Raw genomic sequence first — 26026 nt, forward strand, 5'->3', positions numbered from 1 at the left:
TAGCTAAATGAGCAGCTTCTACCCCTTTAGTAAATTAGGCTAGGGTGCACAGCAAATCTTTCATGTCCCAGCAACAATATTATCTTGGTTAAGAAGTGGTAAATAAAATAAAACTCTTCAAACATAGAGGGTTCTTTAACACCATGAGCAGTGACTGGCTTTTTCAGCAACTGAACAACTCCAGCCACCACTAAGTCACATAGAAAACAATTGTTTTCTATGTGCTATGTTGACACCATAATATGTGCAGTGCAGTACACTAAGACAGTGCATCACATTGCCCACCCGCCTGTCCTGTCATACCATACTAGTCTGCACACTGAAGCTGAGCGTGTTGGCATGCGGGCTATTGTGATCGAATCCTTAATCATCATTCTACAAACTGCTCAGTCTGATAGTTATAAATGAGTTTCTTTAAAATATAAAAAATTCCTATTACTTGAAGTGGCCTTTAACCCTTTGCCTAGAAGAGACACCCAGGTAAGATTAACTTCCAATCCACCTCAGGACCCCTATCTGCACAGTAGTGAAGCGGACACACTAATGAGGTGTTTGACTGCTTTCCATTTAAGTTCCAGTAGAGAAGCTTTACAGTACCTGCAGAGAAGCTGTTAACAAGCTGACGTCCCTTGTGACAACATAGAATTGCTAGAGTTTCTAAAGAGAGCCGGGAGTCATGCTGATATGTGTCTGGCATTGCAGTGACAAATTGGCAGATCAACCCCCCTCTGCTGCCGAAAGGAGCAGACAATTTTCTACATGTCCACAGCAATCATGGCCATTCATTCAGAGTGATATTGCATCTGAATGAAAATATCTTGGTTATATTTTCTTTACCTAGGTGATACTTTCCATGCAAGGGGCCCGCTGTTCTACTCTACTGCTCTCACTATTGATAGAGTAGTATTGATTATGACATGAATGTAATGGGCCCAATTTGGCACATGCGCAATAATGTCATGTGCTCTAAGGCAGTCTTAGAGCACATGACATTATTGCTTAGTCTGTCCAATGGCTGTTTTAAAATATGTCTGTAAACAGAAAAAACTTACTGATACTCCTATTTCCACACTTTTATGCAAGGGTTATACACATTTGTTTCAGTAACATACGAAGCACCCCATGAATGGTTAGTTTTCTTAAGAGCGAGGAAATAGCATTATTTATTATTATTTTAGAAGAGGGAAAGGTATAATACATTGCTTGCTATGGCTCTATCTATGACATAATCTTTTTTGTGCTAAAATGAAGTAACTTTTTTAAATAAAACCTAAAGCGGACCTCTACCCCCTTCACTAAAAATGACACCAGCATGCAGAATGCTGATATGAAATCATCTTGGAATCACCAATTCATTAGTTAAACAAATATAATTTTCTTTTACTCACAATTAATGTTTTTTTCGCACTTCCTGGTACTCTTCTGTATTAGTGATGTAATGTGCCCAACATTTGCACTCTGGGTAGGGTACTTTAGCAGGGAAAATCTGGGAATTGCTGGGAAATCTCACCTGTAATCTAATGAGATCTCAGGGAAAGGCATTTTCCTCACCTGAGGTGAGGTGCATGGTCACATGCCCTAGTCACATGTGCCAGAGTTCCAGGAAGTAAAAGGAGACATCTTAATCTCAGTCCTCCTGTGAGAAGAATGGGGTGGAAAAGAAAAAGAAGGTGTGCAAAGAATACAAATCTTGCAATTATCTATAAGTATGTGTTAGTAGAATGTCATTACTAAACAGTTCTAAAGGAGTATTTGTTGTTATTTCAAAGATATAGGTAACGTTCCTCTTTAACTGTTCTGTAGTCTTCACATTGCCATACATATGTGTTATTGCATGTAGCTGTCTCACATATCCAGTGCTGCTAAAGTCCCTCTAAAATACTATCGTGGAACTATTATAGTTGAGCCCCATCATGTTAAATTTCAGAAGTCAACATCTGCTCCAGTATATTGTTGTAAAGGTTAATTTTGGTTGTTTTCAAAATTCAAAATTGTTTACCACTTAGATGCTGTAGGAAGTGTTGCTAGGTTTTAGTTGAGAGTTTTTACCCTGCATTCATATACACACACAGCAAGCCATGTTCTTTCATCACAAACAGTGGTTCTTTTTTAGAAAATACAGAGGAGGTCTCCTTTCTTTGGCACAATTTATAGCAAGAGTTGACTCCGTGATGGTAAAAGAGAGAGGGCTCATTAAATCCTTGATTACCTGACAGAATTTCATTTGATTTGGGGCTATTGGAATCAAGTGAATCTATTATTCACAAATAATATTATCTCAAAGAGTACATTGAAACTGTAATGTGCAGCTCCAAGAACTTTATTTATAGTTTGACATAATGATGCAAAAAGCTCCTTAAGACAAAGGGGCCAAACTGCATATTTAGTATATATTTTTCCATTTGAAACAAATTGAAAAACTGATCTAGAAACATAACTTCCTTGAACTTTTTTGCAACACTAGCAGTGCCACAGTTAAATAGATAAGCTGCATGCATCCCCATAATATATAATCATACCTTGAAATTAAACATTTCTGTAAATCACAAACCTCCATTTCTTGAATTGTTTTTTTACATTGCATATGTATTAAGCAAATTGAATAACCTGTTCATGCTCAAAATATAAAATAATTGTGTTTCATGTATAATAAAAGTGTCCTTAATTTTTTGTTTTTTTAAATGTAGTTTACCTGCAGGAATACAGTCTGCTCCCATATTTTCTGGCAGTATGTATTTACTTCTGCTCTTTCCATTATTCTCTCTGTATGCAGGATTCTACCACATTTGGTACTTCAGCTGGAGCAGGAGCCTCAAGTCCCAAGACAACTACACTTAATGGAGAACAAGGGACTTCAGCAAAGGTTCAATTACCTCTTAATGTGTAAGTTGCAGCAGAAAAGCTTGTATATAGTTTGAAAAGATAAATACATTTGGGGTTGCTAATGTACAATCACACTATGGCAGAGGTATAACTGAAGAAATTAGTAATCTGAGGGTTTGTGTAGGATAGGAGGCACAGGTAAGAGTATGATACCCATTACTTTTTCAAATAATGGGCTCTTATGTACTACTGTCACAATATTTGCGTGTTTGGATGCCACTTGCAGTATCATGCACAGGGTGGCTGTGCATGATATACAGTATTTTATATTATGTACACAGCTAGATCTGATTCATTTTCATCTTGTGATGTTTCTACCTGCATCTAAGTACTCCTTCCATTCCCTGCAACTCTAAGGTGCCCATAGCCTACTCTTCCATATTTTAATCTGTTTTATTGAATCTTTTTAAACAAACAAAAAACAGATAGGATTCCCCTACTACATAGAATGAAAACAACCCCTGTAGACAAATATATTAGCATGAATTACCATAAGCAAACATTTACATCAAGAGTCACATTAACAGCACATACTGTATGTATACAGGTATAACAAAAATGAGTTCTTCAGATGTCTTCAGATATATTGCCTATATTGTTATAACATATTACTTGTTGCTGGCCTTGGATGAGAAAAAAACATCTGCTGTGTCAATACATTATGCCTAGATCAGTGTAATTCTAAAAAGTGCTAATGTTTATACCCTTCTCATATTGCACAGTATGCATTTGTCCATTTAATACTTCCCTTTGAAAATACCGATAAAAACGAATGGTTTACAGTAATGTGCAAAGTTTTTTTCAAAATACTGCAAAATTGGCAGAATTTTAATATTTAATTTTTACTAACATTTTAGCTAACACCTGTTCAGCTGATAAGTCAGCATGGCAGAAGTAGACATAAATTGATGCTAAAGAAAGTTGACTACAGGAAAAAAAAAAAATCATAAATGTTTAACCCTTTCGCTGCCAAGCCCTCCGGAACATTTTTCAAATCAGCTGGCCAAGCCATTTATCTACATGTTCGTTATGTATGCCTATTCACACAGCATACTGAAAAATAACTTTTACAAACAAAATTCTTACCTTTTAGATGTTTTGTTAAATCAGGCAAGATGGCTGATTCCAGGTTTTTCTGAGCCCTTTCACAGTGGTCTGTCCTTATAGAAAGACTTCGGACTGAAATTTGAGGATTGTGTTTATCTGAAAAGCTTCATTAACATACAACAGACAAGCCACCTTAGACCCCCTCATCCCTCACAGCACCTCCTAACATTTCAAGAAATAGAACCTTTTTAAACCATTAAAACACTAACCCATTTAAAAACAATTTAAACTGCAATAAGCATTTTTGTATATTTTTGTAGCGTATTCTATGTGAATGGGAACAAATATAAAATAGTGGAAATACACTTTAAGCTGAACTCCAGGCAAACCACTGAATACATGGTTGAAGTAGATATCTGTGACTTACTTTTCTGACAAAAGATTTGTAACTTTGTTCAGCTAGACTTGTGATCCAGGCACTGTGGTCTAACCCCTGCCCTTCAACCTGTCAGGGTTGTGAGACCATGCCAGCTGCATAAGCTTCTGGGTCATAAAAGAACATGCATACCTCTTCACCACGATACGGTGGCAGTCTTTGAGGAGGAATGTAGCCTATGTATGCACAACGTAGCACAGAGTGAGTATTCTTCTGGTTGCAGGCAATTATTCACAATAAGATAAGCAATAGTAGTAGTACAAGCCTACACAGTCCATTAATTGAGATCATTAGGTCACGCCACTTTACCCCTTCTAACAGTTCCTGGCTAGTAAGACGCTGTCTTGATCCATCACATGTTCGAGGGGTCTGCAGACATTTAGCACTATTGGGTTGCAAAAGCTGGAGCCTTGACCTCCATGAATAAACTCCTAAAGCCTGTAGGTGGGGAATGCTGCCCCCTCTAAAGAATCAGGGAGCACTGTTGCTCCTTCCTTTGCACTGCTGGACTGATTATAGCAGTGGCTGCTCACCACTTTAGGATGAAGAAGAAAGGCTGAGGATGCTGCAGGCTACAGAAAGTGCACTGGAGCACAATGCATGCAAGTATAGGGTGTAAACATTTAGCAGTCGGTAGAAAGCAGCATATAATAATAATAATAATAATAATATAAGTTGAATGTCTTTATTGTGCTTTTCCTACTCATTGCTACCTTGAAGTTAAATGCACATTTGCAGTTTTGAAAAACACTTCCCATTTCCACTTTTTCAGAGTTGACTGAGAGTAATTAACCTGGATTATTCCATTAGGTTAAATTGAAACAGTTTTGTCTTTGCCATCCAGTTGCTCACTGACATTAAAAGCTAGATCATTTTTAATGAAATAGTACAATACAATTTGTGCATCCTCAATGCTGCAATCGAGACAGCAGGGTCATAAGAGTGAAGGATGGAGGTGTTTTCTTCTTTTATGTTCCGGTACATCAGGTATGACTTGTAACCATCAACAATTTCAACATGCATAGAAGAGAAAAATAATGTGAAGGATTTCACCATGTTCTACTCTGAGATAGTAACATCATTAAGATTGCAGGGAAGATAGTATGGAAAATAAATGGTATCTAATAAGTCCACTCACCTGTGCAAAATGTAAGCGGATTCTTCATTTGAAAGAAGCATCTACTTATGGGAACATTACAGCTGAGGAGCACTGCCTTTTATGTTATCTTTTCATTCAGACAGACTCTTTATCATGCTACCTGTACAGCATGATGAAAGAGAATAAACACATAAAAAATGGTATTATTGTTATGCCATATTTAGATATAATGAAAGCACACTTTGGATGTAACAAATATTTCTACATAATCACATTTCATTAACAAAAACATTCACTAAGCAGTCCTTGTATTTAAAATTGCCCCAGTAACACTGTAGACAAAAATCACACCCTTTCTGTAAAAGAAAAAGAATACTGGGGATTTATTTAATTTGTGGTAATCTTGTCATACATTCTCCTGCATTTTGCAGTGAAATTACATAGGAAACACATTGGGCAGAATTTACCAAAACTGGAGCAGATGGAATCTGGAGCAGTTGCCCATGGCAACCAATCAGCTTTTAGCTTTCATTTTCAAAGTTTAACTGAGTAAACTGAATAGAGAAACTAATTGGTTACTAAATTCCCCATTGTTTTCTACAGGGCCTGCTCACACTAATGGGAACAATGTCGTGCATGCCTCTGGTTTGATGCACTTATCTGCATTTACCCCAAAAAGTAAATTGAATAGGGTTTTTCACCATGTACGTCCTGCATCCAAAATTGCATGTGTTAACACTTGCATGCATTGTATGTATCTGGTGTCAACAAGCCCTTACTGCCCCCTATATCCCAAACCTTTTATGTGCTATGTACATAAAAAATTCAAACCAAGGGGAGCCACCCCTTCATCATGTTACAGTGTAATGTTTCGTAGTAGGTTACTTCTAGCATGCCAAATAGATCTTAAACAGTTGCAAAAGCTCAGTTCCAATACTGCATCAGGAGCTTTCCCAGCTCTAATCTAACATGAATCGTGGCAGCATTCGCCATCACATAGTATGTAAATATATATATTTTTCCAATAAAAATGATATAAAATTATATTTGCTTTAAGTTATAAATAAATATATGTATAAAAAAAACAAAAGAAGGGATGAGTTACAAAAATTAGAAAAAAAAGAGCTATAATCCAATTGTTTTACCCCTTGCTCTGTTTTTTGTAACAGTTCATAAATATACATATTAAAACCTGACCCAAAATAGGTAATAAAGTATTTTTGCAAATGCTGTACCATGTATTATGCCAAAACCATTGACTGTTCACTTTTATTATGTTGTATATGGTTTTATGAAAATTTTATTTTAGAGAAGGAATTTCAATTGGTACTCTTATTTTATGGATCTTGCACTGACCCAGTGTTTGGCGTTCCCCTAAACTGGGATGGAATAGCTTGAAGTAAAAGGACATCAGTATTAGTGCCTACACATGTCACACGGCACTTGTCTGCATTGAGCCATAATCCTCAATATGCTGTTTCCGTCCTAAAAGAGACATTTTTATTCCCACTTTTGCAGGTTTTTCTCAACAGTGTATCATAAGTAACATTGGTTTCTTTTAATAAGAATGTTTATGTTTATTCTTGCCTTACATAGTTTATTCAGATTATTGAGTCATTTTAATCTCTATACAGATATTTAGCCCTGTATGCTTACAAGCCACAAAAGAATGATGAGCTGGAGTTACGCAAGGGAGAGATGTACAGAGTAATAGAAAAATGCCAAGATGGTTGGTTCAAAGGCACATCCCTCCGGACTGGCGGATCTGGCGTTTTCCCAGGCAATTACGTTACCCCAGTTTCTAGGTAAGTCAATTGCTATTGACACCATAAATTATCAGCAATTTGCAGGGAATGACACAAGAGGCTATTCGGTAAATCCAAAGGAGCTCTGCTGCTTCCTGTTATTATTCTGTTATAATTGTTATATAGTACTGTCCTTGAAAATAATGGTATGTCATTAGTAGGCTTTGAATGCACATTTATTATAATAGTGCAGATGGTATTAATTCCTGCAAAAAAAAGCCATAAAAAACCACTGAGAAAAACCTGAACTGCAGTTTGTGTCACTGAAAAGTGCCAGAGCTACTGTAATGTACTACAATGATGTTATGAAAGTGTAGTAAAACCTGTATATGAAGATATCAAAGAAAATACATGTACCATGGTCCCATTTGTAATGTTATATGTAACCTTGGTTCTGTACATTGCTCTACTGTTTAGATCTACCCCATGTCATGCCTTTTGTCTAGAAGAAAAATGTATTTTTAGAAAGTAATATTGCTGCCATTAATTAATTTCTGGTCTGTGAGAGTTCAAAGAACACTATCCGGATGTTATTTGTGTTCATTTACTAGTTTACTAGAAGTGTAAAAACTGCAGAGAGGAAGAGGAAAGTGTGGCTAATATTACATGACATTAAATGACCTGCCTCCCCCAGAAGGAAGAAAAGACAAACTAAACAAAGGTTTCTACATGAACATGAAAACCTGATTCCTGCAAAATTGGTACATTTGTGTTATAACCATTAGGAGGTCTAAAAGGGAATTGAATCAATTTAAATCTAAGACTATTAACCCAATTTTAATACTAAAGGTAAGGCTAATAACCTTATTTAAATACTAAAAGTGAAATCACTATGGAAGTAGGTTTACTTTAGACAAGCTGTTAAACAGCCATATATATCCTGACACCAAAGCATCAAAGAACTTGGTAATAAAGCCTGACAATATGGTCAAAAAGTTGTATTGTACAAAGAAAATATAAACACATCAAAGTGATTATCGTTTAAAAGGATTGTCAAGTCATGTAAAGAAAAAGTTAGACAATAACATTTATTTAAAGCATTTATTTAACTGTATGCCTGGAGTTCAGCTTTGATGGCACTGATGCAACAAATATAGGTGAAGATTGCAATACCCCCATATTGTAAAAAAAAAAGCTGATGAATAGGATTGAGGGGATTCATCAAAGCTTACATCAACCCACAAACACTCTCAGACACATTTGCCATATATATTTTTGTTTGATTGACACTTATATTTCAGTTTGTTTTTTACTTCATTTTTTTTGCAGTGATGATTTGTATGTTAGTGCCCAAATTTTGGAAATACATAATGCTATGCTGTAGATTTGTTTTGGTCCTGGAGATTTAGTTTTTAGTGTTTTGGTGCTAGTCTTATGGCTAATATTTAGTTAGGAGTAGGGGGTAAGGGATCGGGTTAGGTGTAAAGTTAGGGATACATTTAGATTTCTAGTGCTAGGCTGAGGGATAGGAGTCAGTCTTAGATTTCCTACAATAGACTTAGTAGATGATGGTTAGGTTCCAGATTAGGTTTGGGGGATTAGGGTTAGTTTCTTAGAATTAAGGTTTTGATGATTATTGATATGCCACAATCTCTAGTATGCACTTTGTATGTACTATGCATTTCTGTACATGGGGACAGAAGAAATTTACTCATAGGAAACTTATTGGTGTCAAAGTTTCCTGTGCAGAAAACTTTTGCAGTGATCTTCTAGTGTCAAAAGCAACCAAACCAGTTTTTAAAGGGCAAATTCTAGAATACTGCATACACATCGTAAGACTTGATAAAGTGCTGATGGAATTGAAACATAAGTAGACTACCAGTTTCCACATTCACATCCCTTACTATATACTAGCAGGGATTCTTAAACTTTTTATTCTGAGGACCTTTAAATAAAAATATTGCTACTCTACTGGAAGTCAGTAAGGGAATTATTACCAAAATGTCAGCAAAGATGAACAAAGAAAAATAACAATGGCTGTATAACACTTTGCTGATGCACTTCACCATTTCCGTTAGATTTAGTAAAGCCAAAAGTAATAAATTCATCATATTCTATTTTTCACATTTCAAATAGCAGCAATGTCTCTTCATTCAACAGCCTTGTTTATGTAATTCCCTCTGCCCTCTTCTTGCATGTGCTGAAGTCCCTCATACATGTGTGTGCTGTCAATCATATTAGTTTAATTGTCACATTTGTGGAGATAGGAAGTGGTGCCTTGGGTGGGAATATTTATTATGTTTTCACCCGATAGAAATGAATGCAATCTGTTATATACGTATATACCGCAGTGTGTATAGGCAACGTCTCAGATCGCAGTAGGGTACAATTTGAAATATAGATTAATAATGTGTGCCATATCACTCGCCACTGATTTTGCACTGCGACAAACTAGGTTATGTTTACTACAGAGCCATTAGTGAGCCATCACAAACACATCTGCTACCCAGTTTGACCCATAGTTTAAAAAACACTGACTAATAGCATTATGAAAATTACACTGTGACATCCGGGATCAATGTGCCATATCTTTTGCTTTTCACAGCAGGCACCAACCTTTCTAGAATGGGTCAAGAAATAGATACTCAAGATACCTACATTTAATCTGGGTTGCTTTGAAGGTCTTTAGGGGACCCCAGGAATTCCAGAACTGAGATTCTATCAGTGAAATTTTAAGCTGGATGCAAACTAGGAAGATGTACCCCCTGATTGTCCTTCCTTTTTTATGGCCTATCCACATTCCATCTTCCCATCCCTTGCCTTTCCCCCTCATTATCAATACTCCTTCTTGCTACCCCCTTTACCTATGGTCTCTCCTCTTTTTTCTTCTTCTCTCCACATCACCCCTTTCCACATCCTCCTACCATTTTACCTCTCTAACTTACCTTACACATAACCCCTCTCACACTTTATCTGCCCTAACATGGGATGTTCTTCTCCTTACCTACCTCAAGACCAAACTTTTGACCCTTCTCAGTAGTGAGTGACTTCAACCACTTTTTACTCTCTTCATATACAAACCCACCTGGATCATACTATGCAATACTGTAAGGTGAAATTAACATCACCCCCTTAGAAGTGAGGTATATTCAGCCACCTAATTAGTTATATCCTGTTGCATAGATTTGTACTGTACCATTTTATACTTTGTCCCATATAATATAGGTTTTTGTTCCTAACCCACTGTCCCGTGAACTTTGTTTGTGTGTGATATTGTCTTTCAGAAAACCAATTGAACAAAAATTATTGATTGTTGCAGAATAATTGTTATTACACTGTAAAATATAAGCTGAACAAAGAAGAAAATTTTTATGGCTTGAAACATTGTGTGTTCCTTGCTCATTCTTTATATACAGTATATTGCCAAAAGTATTGGGACGCCTGGCTTTACACGCACATGGCTTTACACGCACACAAAGCTAGCCGAAGGATCAGCCGTAGCTACGGCTGATCCTTCGGCTAGCTTCGGCCGCCTGAGCCCTTTCGGTTCAGCAGCACCGAAGGGCTGCTGTACGGGCTATTCACTATAGCCCTTACAGCTCCCGAAGTTGGCCAAGCGGCTCAGTCAAGCCGAAGGCATATGCTTCGGCTCGACTGAGCCGAGGTGAAAGCTGAAGCGGGCCAAACAGCTGGCTATTGGCCGTCCGAAAGCCTGCTACTAACAGCTGGGCGGAGCCAGCCGTCATCTCACAGCTGGCTCCGGCCACTTGCAATGACAGATCAGCGTCCCCTGGTTACGAGGTAACCAGGGGACGCTGATCTGTCATTACGATGTAAACCCTGCGGAGTGACAGTTAGCTCCGCTCAACTATTTTCTATTGGCCGGGTCATTACAATGAGAGCTCGGCGGAGCCAACGGTGATATCAAAGCCGGCTCCGCTGAGCTCTCATTGTAATGACAGTTCAGCGACCCCTGGTTACCGAGTAACCACGGGACGCTGAACTGTCATGAGAGTTCAGCCGAGGCGGCCGTGATATCAAAGCCGGCTCTGCTGAGCTCTCATCGTCAGGAGCCCACACTCACAGGCAGCCACACAGCAGACCTGAGGAGCCGGAGGAAGTTGAGAGGAGCCGCTGCTGCTGTCAAGATGGAGCTGACAACTATTCCCTGGTAACCAGGGGACGCTGATCTGTCATTACGATGAGAATTCTGCGGAGCCGTCTCCTTGGCTCCCTCAGGGAATAGTTGTCAGCTCCATCCAGTTACTGTTGTTCCCAGTTCCTTTTACTTTGTTATAATACCACTAACAGTTGACCGTGGAATATTCAGTAGCAAGGAAATTTCACGGATGGACTTATTGCACAGGTGACAACCTATCACTGTACCACGCTTGAATTCACTGAGTTCCTGAGAGCAACCCATTCTTTCACAAATGTTTGTAGAAGCAGTCTGCGTGCTTAGGTGCTTGATTGTATACACCTGTGGCCATGGAGGTGATTGGAACACCTGAATCCAATGATTTGGAGGGGTGTCCCAATACTTTTGGGAATATAGTGTATTTAAGTATGCAATATTACCATTTAGAGCTGAATTGAGGACTAACAGAAGACATTGTTTTGGCTAATCATTTGAATCTCATGGAACTTGTGTGAGTCTGGTTTCTACTTGTAAATTTGCCACAGATACAGTACATCAGCCTTACTGTCAAATGTCAGAGTTAAAAGATTACCAGCCTGGAGTGTGCAATTTAGCATCAAAAGATAGGGAGTAAGAAAGGCCTGCTTTAAAAAACAAATAGTACCTGGTTGGATTTGGATCATGTTTAGAGTGAATCCTACAATTAGAGATAACTGCATCTGGATATTTTGTGATGTAGAGCTCTACGGATAGTTATTTCATACATTTTATTGACACTTATTCATAGACTTACCCTGCGAGGTAAAGCAGAACATGCAAAAGAACAGAAATACATTTTCTAGGACTACAGTAAATTAGATCTAAATGTGTGCTATGGTTTATTGTACTTTGCACATTTGTGTAGCTTCTGGCACTACTTTGTTAAAGTGACACTAAACTCAGGAGTTAAACCTTAAAAATGCATTCAAGTACCTTAACTATTAATAATAATGGGAGGAATTTATCAAAGCAATTGCAACAGTTTTAGCCTCTTAGATCATTTTTTTTTAATGTGCAAATCTGTCTTCCAACATGTGCCCCTGTTTTCACCTGAGCTTGCACTACTTTTTCAGTTGCATGTTTTTTGCACGTGTTTTCATCTGCACTTGTTCTGGGCTGTCTGAAACTGGAGCATCACCTAAGAAAACAATCACAACTTAAGAAGTTCCCATAACCACTTCTTCAAGATGTGACAGTTAAGCTTTTTGCCTGTCACATCTAGTCACATGTCTTCTTTCCTGGAGTCTATTACACCTAATTTATCAACAACATTACACAGCTTCATAAATCTGGTGCAAATATATTCTGTGCAAGTTCAAACGCTCGCAATTGCTATGATAAGTTCCCCCCAATGTATCCTATTTGTGTATCACTCAGCTGTAGATCCTCAAATCATCTCTGAATTTGTGCTGACACTGTCCTTCCTTCTGGAGGGTGGCTACTTTTGTTCCCCATGGTCCCTGTGTGTGTTGTAAAGTAGTCACTTCTCCAAGATCGAGTTATGCACAAAAAAAGGTGAATGTTTGTTAATAGTTAAGGTTCTTGAATGTATTTTTTCAATTTACCTCCTGAGTTTAGGGTCACTTTAAATCGGCGCACAGGAATTGGCATGTACTTTTCAGCAAATGTGCTTGAGTGGAAGAAACTTCTTTTTTCTTACACCGATGGCTTCCCATCAGTGGTCATGCTATATGAAAATGTGATGTTTTGATACGATTTGTCTATATACACACACACACCTTGTTTTATATGTTTATGTACTTGTTTCGTATTCCTCGGCAGCAAACACAATTATTATCTTTTTCAATTTTGATTAAAATAGCAATGGGACCATTTCTCGTTAGGTTAAGTTTTTAAAAAGCTTAACACTTTTTTTATGAGAAAGGTTTGCCGTTTGTATCCTTCTACTTTCATCACATCTTGGCACTATCAACCTGCAAATGCCAGTGGATTATCTTCATTTGCTTGTTTAGCATTTCAAAACTGTCTTATCTACTTTATGTGTATGTAATGGCATTGTGTTACTATAGAAACAGATTGTCTTGTGGGATTTATATTATTATATGCATTTTTTCACAGTTGGTACTAGTAAAATAATGGCAAACAAAATTAATTCCAAGGGGCCAGTATATCACTAGCACTGCTATTATGTACAATTGCTGCAATTTTACATCTCAAGTACAGTTTCTATATTATAGGTTTGAATATCACATTTATCCATGTTTTTTTTACTAATGTAAAGCTTACTGTAACACATTCTGTGTGTGTTGTAAAATTAAAACAATGCACTGCTTCCATCAAAGAGGATTTCATGATACCTCTTGTTTTAGCAAGAGGGTGTCCTATCTGCCCTCAGATCTAGAAGACTGAGAACTTTCAGGCAAAGTATACAAAAAGGCGTAATCCTTTGCCTGGCCTTAAGTGCAGGAACACATTTTTCGTATATATGCTTCTGTTTTTACATGATCTGGGACATCATAGCGTGTGCTACAGTGGCTGCATGTGAACGTGTCTACACACTTTGTCCTGGACAGCAGTCTTTAAAGGAACACTCTTTCTTGCACACTTTGTATGTAGGGTTATTGATATTACTGCATCAGACATTTGTAATGCCAGCCTGCAAACTGCCCACTTTAGGGTGATAGAATGAGGTATCTGACCCTGATTATTTAATTTTAAGGCATATAATTTGTTTTGGCACCAGCACTTTGGAATATTGTAAATGTGCACCAATGTTTGACATTCTTATTGTTACAGTAATAATACCATTGCTATTGTCCTGATAGCTAAAATTAGGTTTATAAGCTCTAGTTATATTGGAACTCCAGGCAGAGAGCTAGACGCACATTTAAAGTGACACTAAACTCAGGAGTTAAATCTTAAAAATGTATTCAAGTAACATAATAACTAACAAGAATGTAGCCTATTTGTGTGTCACTCAGCTGTAGATCTTCACATTATCTCTGAATTGGTCCTTCCTTATGGAGGGTGGCTTTTATTCCTCATGGTCCCTGTGTGTGATGTAATATAGCCACCACTCCAGGCTCGATCCCATGACAGACTATAATTTAAAAAGAAAATTAAAAATGAGCTAACTAAATTTGAGATTGTAGAAGCAGTCTCCATTCTCAAGGGAGTGAGCTTGGAGTGGTTACTAGTTTACAACACACCATGGGGAACAAAAGTAGCCCCCTTCCAGAAAGAAGGACAGTGTCAGCAGGAATTCAGAGAAGATTTAAGGATCCACAGCTGAGTGATACACAAATAAGATACATTTTTGTTAATAGTTGGGGTACTTGAATGCATGTTAAGATTTAACTCCTGAGTTTAGTGTGACTTTAAAATGTCCTTACATTTTTGAGTAAGGGATAACCCTAAAATGCTAATAGCCTCCATGTGACCACTAAGGTTTCACAATAGTTATTGATCTTTCTGTCTTTAAAAGTTGATCCATTCCTTTAACATAAGATATCTTTGGAAAAGTCCTCTGCCTCTAGAAATTTCGAAACACTAATTACATATATGTGCCAGTTTAGATATCCGTTTTCAAGGTACCCTTAGCAGGCAGCATAGCACACTGGCTGATAAATTTCAATGTTCTCTGTCAGCAAGCTCCATTTGTGAGTCAAATGCACAATGCATTGGGATGTTTTCAGAAAAAAAATGCTTATATCTGAGATCTCTTTATCAGTTTGGACAACATTTGAGATACTTTCACATTTGCCTTGTACAGAGAAATAAAAGCAAAGCAGCCTCATGTATAGCAAAATAAACAAGTGCATGTCTGAAATAAAATGTAAACACATGTGTACACTAGCCTTTAGACTGACAGCACTTTAGCCTGGCTAGCTCACAATTATGTATTTGCCTTTCCTGAGTCCTACTGTTCAGGGAATTACAGTAAACTAATATCAAGACAGATGTAGGTACTTGTACCAGCTGTAATTAATATACATTTAATTTTTTTTTTTTGTAAATTCTTTTTATTGGATTTTCATGCATAACATGATTTAATTATTTTTAAGGATTGCTTAAATGGTAATATTTGTCTAGAGTTCAATTATAACATTACGTTTAGGTGCTTTTTTTTCCTGTTAGGTGTTAGATTTATGAGTAAACTTGAAGTTATGGGTTGGGTTTAACGTTTATATTGAGATTGAGCTTAGTAATTAACTATTATATTTTTGGCTGTGATAAATTAATTTTTGGGTGTGAAAATAGTATGACAATTGTTTAAAATGTATTTATGGCAAATATGTGTGTGCTAATTTCCTGCTCCCAAATCAATTCTGAAGATGATGCTAGTGTCTTAATGGTCATTATAGTGCATAAATTACCTGGTACATTGTTGTAGGTATGGAATGGTACTGTATAATAGGATAAACTATATTATTTAGGGCATTGGTGGACGACCAATTTGAATTTTGTGGAAGTGTGTGTGTGGCATCGGGGGGGTTGGGAACTTACATGTGATAACTGAAGCCATTAAGTATATTGCATTGTTTTTGTTATGAATTGACTTGGAGGGATGTCCAGATACCAGTTCAGATACCAGTGCCGATACTTGGCATTTTCACAAGAACTACCAGGGTTGCAGAGGTTGCAGCTGGGACTTAGCTCTGGTGCTCCACCACTGTCCTGAAATCATTAGTCTGTTTTGTTTAGAGAAACTGTCACATGTCAATAAATAAACATGTATCAGTACTTGTATCTTGGGTTATACAATTATAATCCCAGGAGCCCCGTTTTGAATTTTGCTCTAGTCAAGTCTTGGAGCTAGAAAAATATCTGTACATGTACTTGTACCGAGTACGGTACTTGGTATCTGAACATATAAGACACTTTCTTTTAAACTAGCAGTCATAGGACTTCAACTAGCAATTGAGTGCCTATACACCATTTGTTATCAGTGGCAAGGATGTCAGCAGGCAGTACTACTGCATGCTCTGTATCTTCTCTTCTTTCCAGTTAGATTTGTAGACACACAGACATGTGAAAAATTTATTTGAGCAGAAAAGCATTTTATAATGATAGGAAAAAGTAGGGTCTCGGAGGTGGCACAGAATGGCCATGTTCCTTCAAGTGGTAATTTATTTCTGTTCAATACTCTTTGAATAGTACCTTATAGTTTCTTTTGTGTGACTAGAATCCTAAAACTAATTTAAACTGACTAAAGCTTTTCTGAAAACTAAAAACATCTTTGTTGCTGTTTGCAATGTCTGAGGTGCAATCGGGGCTCAGAGAAGTGTCAGTAGTAAAGCATGCATTCTACAGAAAGCTTTGCTGCCCATCAGAGGACCCTTTCTTATCCTGCCTCATATAGTGCTAAATACAAAGGAATGCATGCAACCCTGAGTGCTGCTGAAACCTTTCATAGGTACAAACCCAAAGAGGGTTTTTTTTTTATTTGAACCAGGCTATGAAACATTTCTAGCAGATAAAAATGGTCGAAAGCATTAGCTGAGAAGACTGATGTGATATATACTCATATCTCCAACTTCACCAGCTTCTTCTCTGGCTATAGCACCCAGAGAAATGATAGCTGAATGCAGAAATTATGTAATACACACCAGGGATGTGGGGTCAGGGGAGGCAGGTGAGGCTGAGCCTCACCTAGAATTATGGAGGAAAAAGCTGTCAGCTTCATGTCTGAAGCTGACAGCTTTTTCTCCATTCAGATCGGCATCTAACAGGTTACACAGCAGGGAAATCCTCCCCGCTGTGTAACCTGTCAGGGAGCCTCAGCGGTGAGGAGCATGTAAGGGACAGGGAGGGTCCTCCCTGTCTCCTCCCTTCCTCCTTTACGCTAGCTTGGGGATGGGTTTAAGGTGGGGCTTCATCCAGCGGGGGCAGGGCTTCGGCCGGCACACCCCGAGCAAGAGGTACCGCACGTCACTGACACACTCCACTTCCGCATTCAGAGACCGGAGGGGAGATCAGCAGATGGGAGAGTGCTGATCACCCTCCGATCTTAATGCAGAAAGCTGCTGAGCCAGTGCCTGCAGAGGGGACAGCGGAGCCTGGGATAACTGGTAATGGCCCTGGGGGGGGCGGCGCTGAAGGAGAGGGGTGTACACTGCTAGGCACATACAAGTGATCTGATGGCTATAGAGCCACCCGAACGCATGTATGTAACAGGCTTTATCGACTGTTTACACTTCTCAGTGTGTTCTGCTCATGCGCATGCTAGAGCAGAAAGAAAGCTGTATATATTTATGGTGCCCCGCTGTAGGGAGCTTGCTAGTTGTCTGTTTATTTGAAACGGGTGGTTAAAAAGCACTAAGCAGGTAGGTTCTAATCTCTATATGTATCACAATGTTTAGTCTTTAGATTTAACTGGAGTTACTTTCAACACAATGTCCCCTAAATTAAATTGACTGTCTCCTTTAAGAGTCATTTCATGCCTGCTAATTCATTTAGCTTTCATCTTACAAGTAATGTTTGGAAAAACAACTTTATATGCATTTACTTGCATATAAAATTAGACTTGTATGTAGGTTTAATTTAATTAGGTATTACGACATATACTTTCATACTGTGCATTTTGCTTACCACTGTGAGCAAACCACTCCATTAGCATTCAAACTGCTTGAAACGTTTGGAATCCTAACTACCTATGCTAAGTCTGGAGGTACGCAGTATGTACTCTATATTGCTGGGGGTATTATATTAAACTGTTTATTTCCTTGAAATAATATGCTGTTTAAAACAAAGGCAGAGCATTAATATTAGCATTATTTTATTATGTTTACCCTAGTTCAAAACTTAATGGAAAAAAATCTTTTAATTAAATATCATATATCTTAATTTCCACCATTAACAGAATGCTGTTCTTGTAATTCTAATACTTTTGATTAGGGATGTTCAGATACCAAGTACCGTACTTGGTACAAGTACAAGTACAGATGCTTTTCCAGCTCCAAGACTAGACTAGAGAAAAATTCAAAAGTTAGGAGGCTTCTGTGATTTTTAAGGTGCATTGGCTACAGGTCTCCTGGGATTTGTGCATCTCTGTTTTAATGTATGGTTTGTTTTATATATACATATATTAGGGATGCACCGATACCATTTTTTCCAGACCAAATACAAGTACTTGTCCAAGTACTCGCAGATACAAGTACTGATACATTTTTGTTTAGTGCCATGTGACAGTTTTTCTAAAACAATATAGAATAATGTTTTCAGGACGGTGGTGGAGCGCCAAGGCCCTGTGGAGCGCCAAGGCCCTAAAACCGAGGTAGTTCTCATGAAAATGCCAAGTATCTGCACTGGTATCTGAACTGGTATCTGAACATCCCTACTTTTAATTGAAATTAGACCAAAAATTGTTTTTATTTACGTAAAAAGTGTATAAAAGAAAAAATTCAAATGTATTAAACTTGCCAAAAAGGGGAGGACTGGGAGGCTGGGGGCCTTTTCTCCCCTGGCCAGTATCTGTAAAGTATGTGGGATGGAAGCCCTCAGTGGAGATGCTTCATCAGTCATTCAGAGATCAATTAGCATGGGAGTTGCAGTCAGTGACATAACTTATTAGATACCTGATCCCTGTTCAGACTTGTGATTGCAGTGTCTGGCAGATGTCAAGAGCTACAAAGGAAGCTGATGCTAAAAATGGGTCACAATAAACCATGTCTAATCACTGCAGCACCATGGCACATTTTGCATGGTGCACTTTCTTTAGCCCACAGAAATCTGTCCCTGCTATAAAAGGGCCAGCTGGTTGTGCTTGCCCTAAAAGCCTCCCCTGTTACCAACTTACCTGAGTATAAAAAAACCAGCTGAAATCTGATTCAAAAGTCAATGACATAATTTGTCATATTTATTAATCAATCTAAACCTATTTAGTCAAACACTAACCTCACAGGTTGAAGGTCACCTTATACAGCAACCAATTAGATTTACTTTGACATCCAATAACAAACAAGACTGCCACATAAGTAAAAATAACACATTTCTAGTCTGGATCAGCATTTAATATAAGACAAGGCAGACTGCTTTGGGTTAAATGTTTGTCTGATACAAACATCCCTTTTCTGTAAAATTACTAAAATCGCCTTTTTCTTGAGAAGATGTCCTGTAGCTATTCTCTATAGCTTTGGTGTAATGTGCAATCAAAAATAAATGAAAATGTAAACATGTAATAGGATTAAAGCTATGGAAACAGCTTATACTGTATAGCAGGGGATAATAATATACTGCAGAAAAAAAGCTTTATTAAGGGTAACTCATAATATAAATATATATCAGTAGGGATGAGCTTTGGGTTTGGGTTCAACATGAGTTCAAGTTGTTCACTGTTTGGGAAAATGGTGAAGTAATGCAACCATTTGCCACTATTGCAACAAAATGGCAATCATTAACTTCCTGGCCTTTGAACTGTGGTCAGGTGGCTTAGAATGGATGGTGAAAGTTGTTTTCTTATGTGCCAAAGTCAGGGTTTCACATTTTCATAATTGTTTTTTACATTCAGAAAAAATATAGGATTTGGGGTTTAGTGTTTAATAGGCGGGTAAATATTTTAGGTATCATTTTGTGAGGGAGGAATATTTAATTTAACCACTTTAGGACCACCTTACGTATATATACACATCTTCGTCCTGAAGTGGTTATAACAACATCACGGCAGCTGCTGCTGCATAGTTTTTCACAATTGCAGGGGCACTCACAATTTTAAAGCTTGTCATGTTCGGTATATATTTTATATTTTACCAAAAACTTATGTTGTGTTTGTTACTAAAACTAATTTTAGTGTATTGTTTTTTAATTTGCCAGGGTGTTGAGCCCTGATGTACGGGAAGTTGTGAGCCTCCGAAACATATTGGCTTTTCTTTTTGTCATATATTTTGGCTCAGTGACACAGAGACATTATCTTCTATGTTGTGTTGGAGGGCAGTCTCAAAAAAGGTAGACTCCACCAGCTGGAACGGGAGCAGCTGTACAGCCTGTAATGTTGTCCAGCTGGCTTTAAGATGCTGGACATATGGGTAATTGGGTGACAATTTTTTCGTTCACTCAGGCAGCTAGGGACGAAACACCTGTCTGGCCAAGGTTGCACTGGAGACAATGGGGTGGGATTAGTAGCTTTACTGCAATGTTCATCCATGCTTTGTCCTTCTTTGCATAAGTCTCCTTCTCAGACTTCCCTGTCGCCTAAAGGCTGCAGATGTTGCAACGGATACATGTGTAAAACTAACATTTTGGCTATACATACACTTTAAGTAAAGCCCAATTGAACCCTTGTAATGTATTTCTGTAATGCAGTCAGGATGCATATACAGTAATAAATATTGCTCTGATTTACTTTTTTTACCAGCTAAGTGCTTCAGCAAGGGTAAACCTCTGTAAACATGGGATGTTCTGACCAAGGCTCTCGCACACCGGGCTCTCCTGCGGTCCGATGCACCCCAATAAGCACTGCTGTAATAAATAAATTACCGTTGTTCCCTGAGTAGCACTTTTGATTGGGCAGTGTTTGGGAGTGAGGGGGCGGAGTTAAAGAATTGAGCTTCTTCTTAAGTGTGAGACTCTCCTAAGTGCTATTTTTTTATCCATTGATGCAGTACTTAACAGACAAATCAACTCAAATTAATTTAGAATGTTTAAGTGGGCTTTAATGTTTAATAAGGATTTAAGTTCAGGCCAGGTATAATAGTTTGGAGGTTACAATAAAAAGTTGACAGATAGACAAAATAAGAATTTTATTTATTGCTTCTTCACTGCTCATTGAGTCACTGACCTGGAGCTAGCTTGTGCATATCAAGTGTCAAGCTGTTGTTTTTTCTGGGTCAGTGGCTTACTAAATAATGAAGAAAGGATAAGAAAAACAGCCTTGGAACATTCAAAATCCATGTGTGAGCAAACGCCTGCAAAGAAGGTCAGGGCTACCCCTAAAGGCCAGTTAATATTATTCCGCCTGCTGTGCCAGGCCAGTGGATGAGGGCACTGCAGCACAAAGAGTAAAGAGGATGCACAGGATCTAGGCAAAGTAAGGATGCACAGGATCTAGGCAAAGTAAGGATGCACAGGATCTAGGCAAAGAAAAAAATTTTACGGATGCACGCAATTTGTAACCTGGGCATGTTGGGTATCGTTTTACTCGTTGTAACCTCATCTTTTATATTTCATTAAAAAAATGGGTATTTTGTTGTGTTTTGGGGCATTTAATTAAATGTTTCACTAAATATTGGGGTTTAATAAGGAGTTGCGCTAATATTGCGCAACATAAAAATTTGCAACTACCACCATTTTATTCTATAGGGTCTTGGCATTCAGAAAATATATAATGTTGGGGGGTTTTAAGTAATTTTCAGGCCTCAAATGTGGAATATAACATGGGTACAAAAAATGAAAAAAAGGCCTCAGTCATGAAGGGGTTAATATTAGTGAAATTTCAGCTTTCACCTGCATTAAACCTTTTGTCCACCCTCGAAAATACTACATGTACGACTTTGTAAATCCATAAAAAGGAAAGGTAGTAGTAAAAACCTAAACCAAATGTGGGATCCATAATGGCCATAGCACTGCTTTAAAAAAAAAACCTCACATTTATAAGGCATAGTGATGTACGTTACAAATGTTCTCTGCTCTCAAAGCAAAGAGCCATCGCCGTTTATACAGAGTGGCCCACTTTGTGGGCCACAATGTGTATAACAGTGTCCATTCTCAGTTATTAAGAGACTCTAAGTCTAATTACATTTTATCGCATGATTGAAAGTTAGAGTGTGGTCACATTTCTGTCCACTTGGCTGGCTAACTGAGGTGCTACATCCACTTTTTTACACTTTGTCAGTATAATCCTTTTCTTAAAATGAAAAATAAATAAATGGAAGCCTCATTTTGCTTTTTATTTCTCCCCATTCCTTTATTTCTCTTACAGAGAATACGATACATAAATAAAATTCCTGCTTTTTACTGTGAATGCAGATTTGTAACTGTGATATTTCTTATTTTACATATTCTTTTGTCTCCTTTGTATAGGATGCCTGCTGGACTTGTCCAGGCACGTAATTGCGCTCTGGGAGTCCCAATAGCAAGTAGAAGCTCTCCGCATTCTTCACATTCATCCCCTGCTGGCATAACAAACTGCACGAATGTAGTCAGACCAATGCTCCCTATTACTGTACCTCATCAGTCTCCAACATCCTCTCATAACAGTCCTTCTAAAGTGACTGCCCAGCAATCTGCCAACCAGTCACGAACCGCTATGCATATGGGTAAGTGCACTGCCCCATTTGTAACAAAGCATTTGGACAAAAGATAGCAGTATGCAGAATGTACTGGCTACACTGTATGATTTAATTTCACAAAGGCGTATGTATTTAATAAAGATTATATGAAAATTATTCTTGCTCATTTTGAGGGCAATGGTGTGGAGCTATAGTATGTCAATGTAATTATTATTATTATAATCATCGGCAGCACTTAAAGTGACATTAAACCCTCTGATTTTTTAACATAAAACAATACTGTAATGTGCGCCTTACTGTAATCCATGGTCGTTTCCCTTCTCTTTGCTGCTCTTCCTTTTAAATCCTCATGTCTTCTCATGCTTTGGTAGAACTTCCCTTTTCAGCTCAGGGCCTCTTCCTGTAGTTCTGGCTCAGGTTCCAAGCCTATACAAACGTATACACAGACACCGTGTATCCATTCCTGAGACAAGGCAGTCTGCTGCAAAACAGAAGTTCTGCCCAGCATGAGAACAGATACAAATTTAAAAGGAAGAGCAGCAAATGGAAGGGAAACTACCATGGATTACAGTAAGGCACACATTACAGTATTGTTTTATGTTAAAAAATCTGAGGGTTTAATGTCACTTTAAGTAAACCCTGTCACTTTATTAAAAGAAAACTCTACTACTAGAAAATGTGTTACTGCAAATTAATATATTACAGTGTTATTAAACTGTACCTTTCCAATAAATCCGCTACCAGCGTTTGCTTTCTATAACTGATAGCAGTGGAGGGAATTTTATCAAAGCAATTGCGACTGTTTTAGCCTCTTTTTTGATGTGCAAATCTGTTTAGCCGCACCGTTTAAAATGTTAATAAACCTCAAACCTGAATATTGAAGAAAGTAAGTGAGGGTTTGGCTTTCTTAGGAGAATATCTATGTGTGCACAATTATTGGGCAACTATTAGTGTGCAGGATTAATATGCAACTAAATGGAAAACGAAAATTTTCCTTTCCCTTTCCTTTCTTCCTTTTTTATTTAAAAGGAAGAGCAGCAAAGAGAAGGGAAACTACCATGGATTACAGTAAGGCACACATTACAGTATTGGTTTATGTTAAACAATCTGATGGTTTAATGTCACTTTAACTATTGACAAAAATATATTTTTAAGATTTAACTCTTGAGTTTAGTGTCACTTTAAAAGCTAAAGCTACACTGGAGTGGTTTAAAATGAGGAACCTAAATTCCCAAGCCACAGTTCAACTGAGAAATTGTAGCAAGATTTAAACCGTGCTTTTTATCAGCAGTTCCAATTCAGAGCTAGGGTAGTTTTGCCAAGAAGGATGGGCTAAAATTGCAGGATTCTTATGTGAAGAACTGGTAGACATACCCCAAAATCTTGCAGCTCTAATTTTTGTTTCAACAACAGTTGCTTAAATCTGTGTACTTCATATAAGTGACATAAAATAAACTTTTGTTTATTTAAACATGACTGGAGTTTTACTTTAAAGATTAGCTGAGATGGCAGACAGCCTCTTGCCCTCCTTCTAAGCTCTTCCTTGGTATAAAATGACCTACACTGAAACCTTGATAAACCAAGTATATAAGTTAGCCACTGCTATATAGACCAGATTGTGTCTGTATTTTCCAAAAGAAACATGTACAGCTGTGATTTTACTTGATCTGCAGCCAAGGTTTTTCTTCAAAGAGCCAACTACAGCACACCAACCTCTTGTGTCTTGTAAATAATGCCAGAGGGTCAGTAATCATGTTGGAGAAGTTTACTTTCATTGTTATCAAATGTATCGGAATGTTATGGTCAGCTCTAGATTTTAGAGGGTTTTTTTTTAATAGCAGTGTCCCTGGAAGGAACTCAGTTCCTTTTTGCTTTGTACATTGGATGCAAACCCTATTGGCTATTTCAATAACAAAACATATGCTGTATATAAAACAGAAATAATGATATTGTAAGTGAACCGTGAACATACCAGGTAAATGCAGGGGACCAAGGAACAGTAAGATAAGTTTACAAATAGAATTCTAATGCCTGCTGCAGATTCTGATTTAGTTGAACAGCAGGTTGGCTTATCCCAAATAATACATTAAAAATAAAAGCAGCATGACAGCTTATGTACTATATGGTTGCTAATAGAATGTAAACTGACCGAATTCATATCAAAATATCCTTATGTGTGGCTAGCCTTACTTGGCCTATACAACAAAAGTCATATTCTGTATAAAGTATTTTTGGACTATTAAAAGGTAGTCATAGAGCATTAGAAGCTAATGGTGGACAATCACATAAACGAAAAAAAGACAACTTAGACTGCAATTTTATATTCTATATTATACAGTACACCAGTTTTAAGGACTCTTGCACAGAGGTATTTTAGATGCATTTCAAAAGATGTCTTTTACTGCCTGGTGTTCAGGCAATCAGTACAGCCTACATTTTCCTCTGTGGTGAATTAAGGTTTTAGTGCACAAATCATGTTGGAAATATCACCAAGAACACATATGCATTGACTGTGCATTCTGCACATGCCATGTAATGCTATGCTCAGTGTATGCACATTACAGCCTTTCACAGCAGCACAGTGGCATAGTGGTTAGCAGCACTTCTGCCTTGCATCACTGGGGGTCCCTGATTAAAATCCCGGTCAAGACACTATGTGCAAAGAGTTTGTATGTTCTCCTTGTGCTTGTGTAGGTCTTCTCCAGGTACTCCGGTTTCCTCCCACACTCCAAAGACATGCTGGAAGGTTAATTGGCTCCAGTCTAAATTGTATGTATGCATGTGATATAAGAGACTTAGATTGTAAGTTCCTTGAGGGCCGGGACTGATGTAAATGTAAAGTGCTGAAGAAAATTGTCATAAATATCTGTAATATATAAATGAAAAAGAGAATCTGAGTAGTGTTAGAGCGTTGTGGTTTGAGAGAGCCTTTAGTGGGATTGTAGTGTGTGGCAATGAGTCAGCCAAGTGCAGGGGGGTGCTTTCTTAGCAAGTGTGCCTGCTGGTCTGTAAGGAAGAACATGCATTGAGGGCAAGCATGACGTAGACTGCTGGAGCTGAGTGCAACAGTGAGAGAAGGAGAGAGCACAGAACATTGGGGTGGAAGGGCTATCCTGCAGGAAACATCTTTCGTCATCAGCTGAAAGAATGTGCTAAGTACTTCTTAGTATGTAGCACTGGTAGGAAGACTGTCATTTAGTAAGAGCTGACTATTAGTGAGTTGCCAGCCAATGTTGGATATTCGGACCTAATGCTACAATTGCAAACTGTGCTGTACTAGTTTGCAGTAACTTTGTCAATATCGCCTCTTGTTATTTTGTAATTTCCCCCAGAGAGCTGCCATTTACAACACGTGTGGTGAGGAGAGGTGCGGTCAGTAAGAGAAAGGACAAAGACAACTAAGCTTTAACCTGAACATCTAGTGTAGTCCTGGCTGTGTCCCCCCCCCCCCCC

General features: G+C 38.0%; 1 protein-coding gene across 1 annotated transcript in view; it reads left to right on the top strand.

The window, feature by feature from the left end:
• LOC108792285 (SH3 domain-containing RING finger protein 3-like) overlaps positions 1-26026 on the top strand; it is a gene marked incomplete at its 5' end in the record, with an annotated part of 152550 nt that overhangs the window by 99431 nt on the left and 27093 nt on the right. The window contains 3 exons of the mRNA XM_018563027.1: positions 2774-2883; positions 7100-7270; positions 22365-22600. Of these exons, the coding sequence (XP_018418529.1) occupies positions 2774-2883; positions 7100-7270; positions 22365-22600 (517 nt within the window). The remainder of the gene's footprint in view (positions 1-2773; positions 2884-7099; positions 7271-22364; positions 22601-26026) is intronic.

The sequence above is a fragment of the Nanorana parkeri genome, unplaced genomic scaffold, assembly GCF_000935625.1.
Source record: "Nanorana parkeri isolate BGI_ZX_2015 unplaced genomic scaffold, ASM93562v1 scaffold625, whole genome shotgun sequence".
In the NCBI taxonomy this organism is placed as follows: domain Eukaryota; kingdom Metazoa; phylum Chordata; class Amphibia; order Anura; family Dicroglossidae; genus Nanorana; species Nanorana parkeri.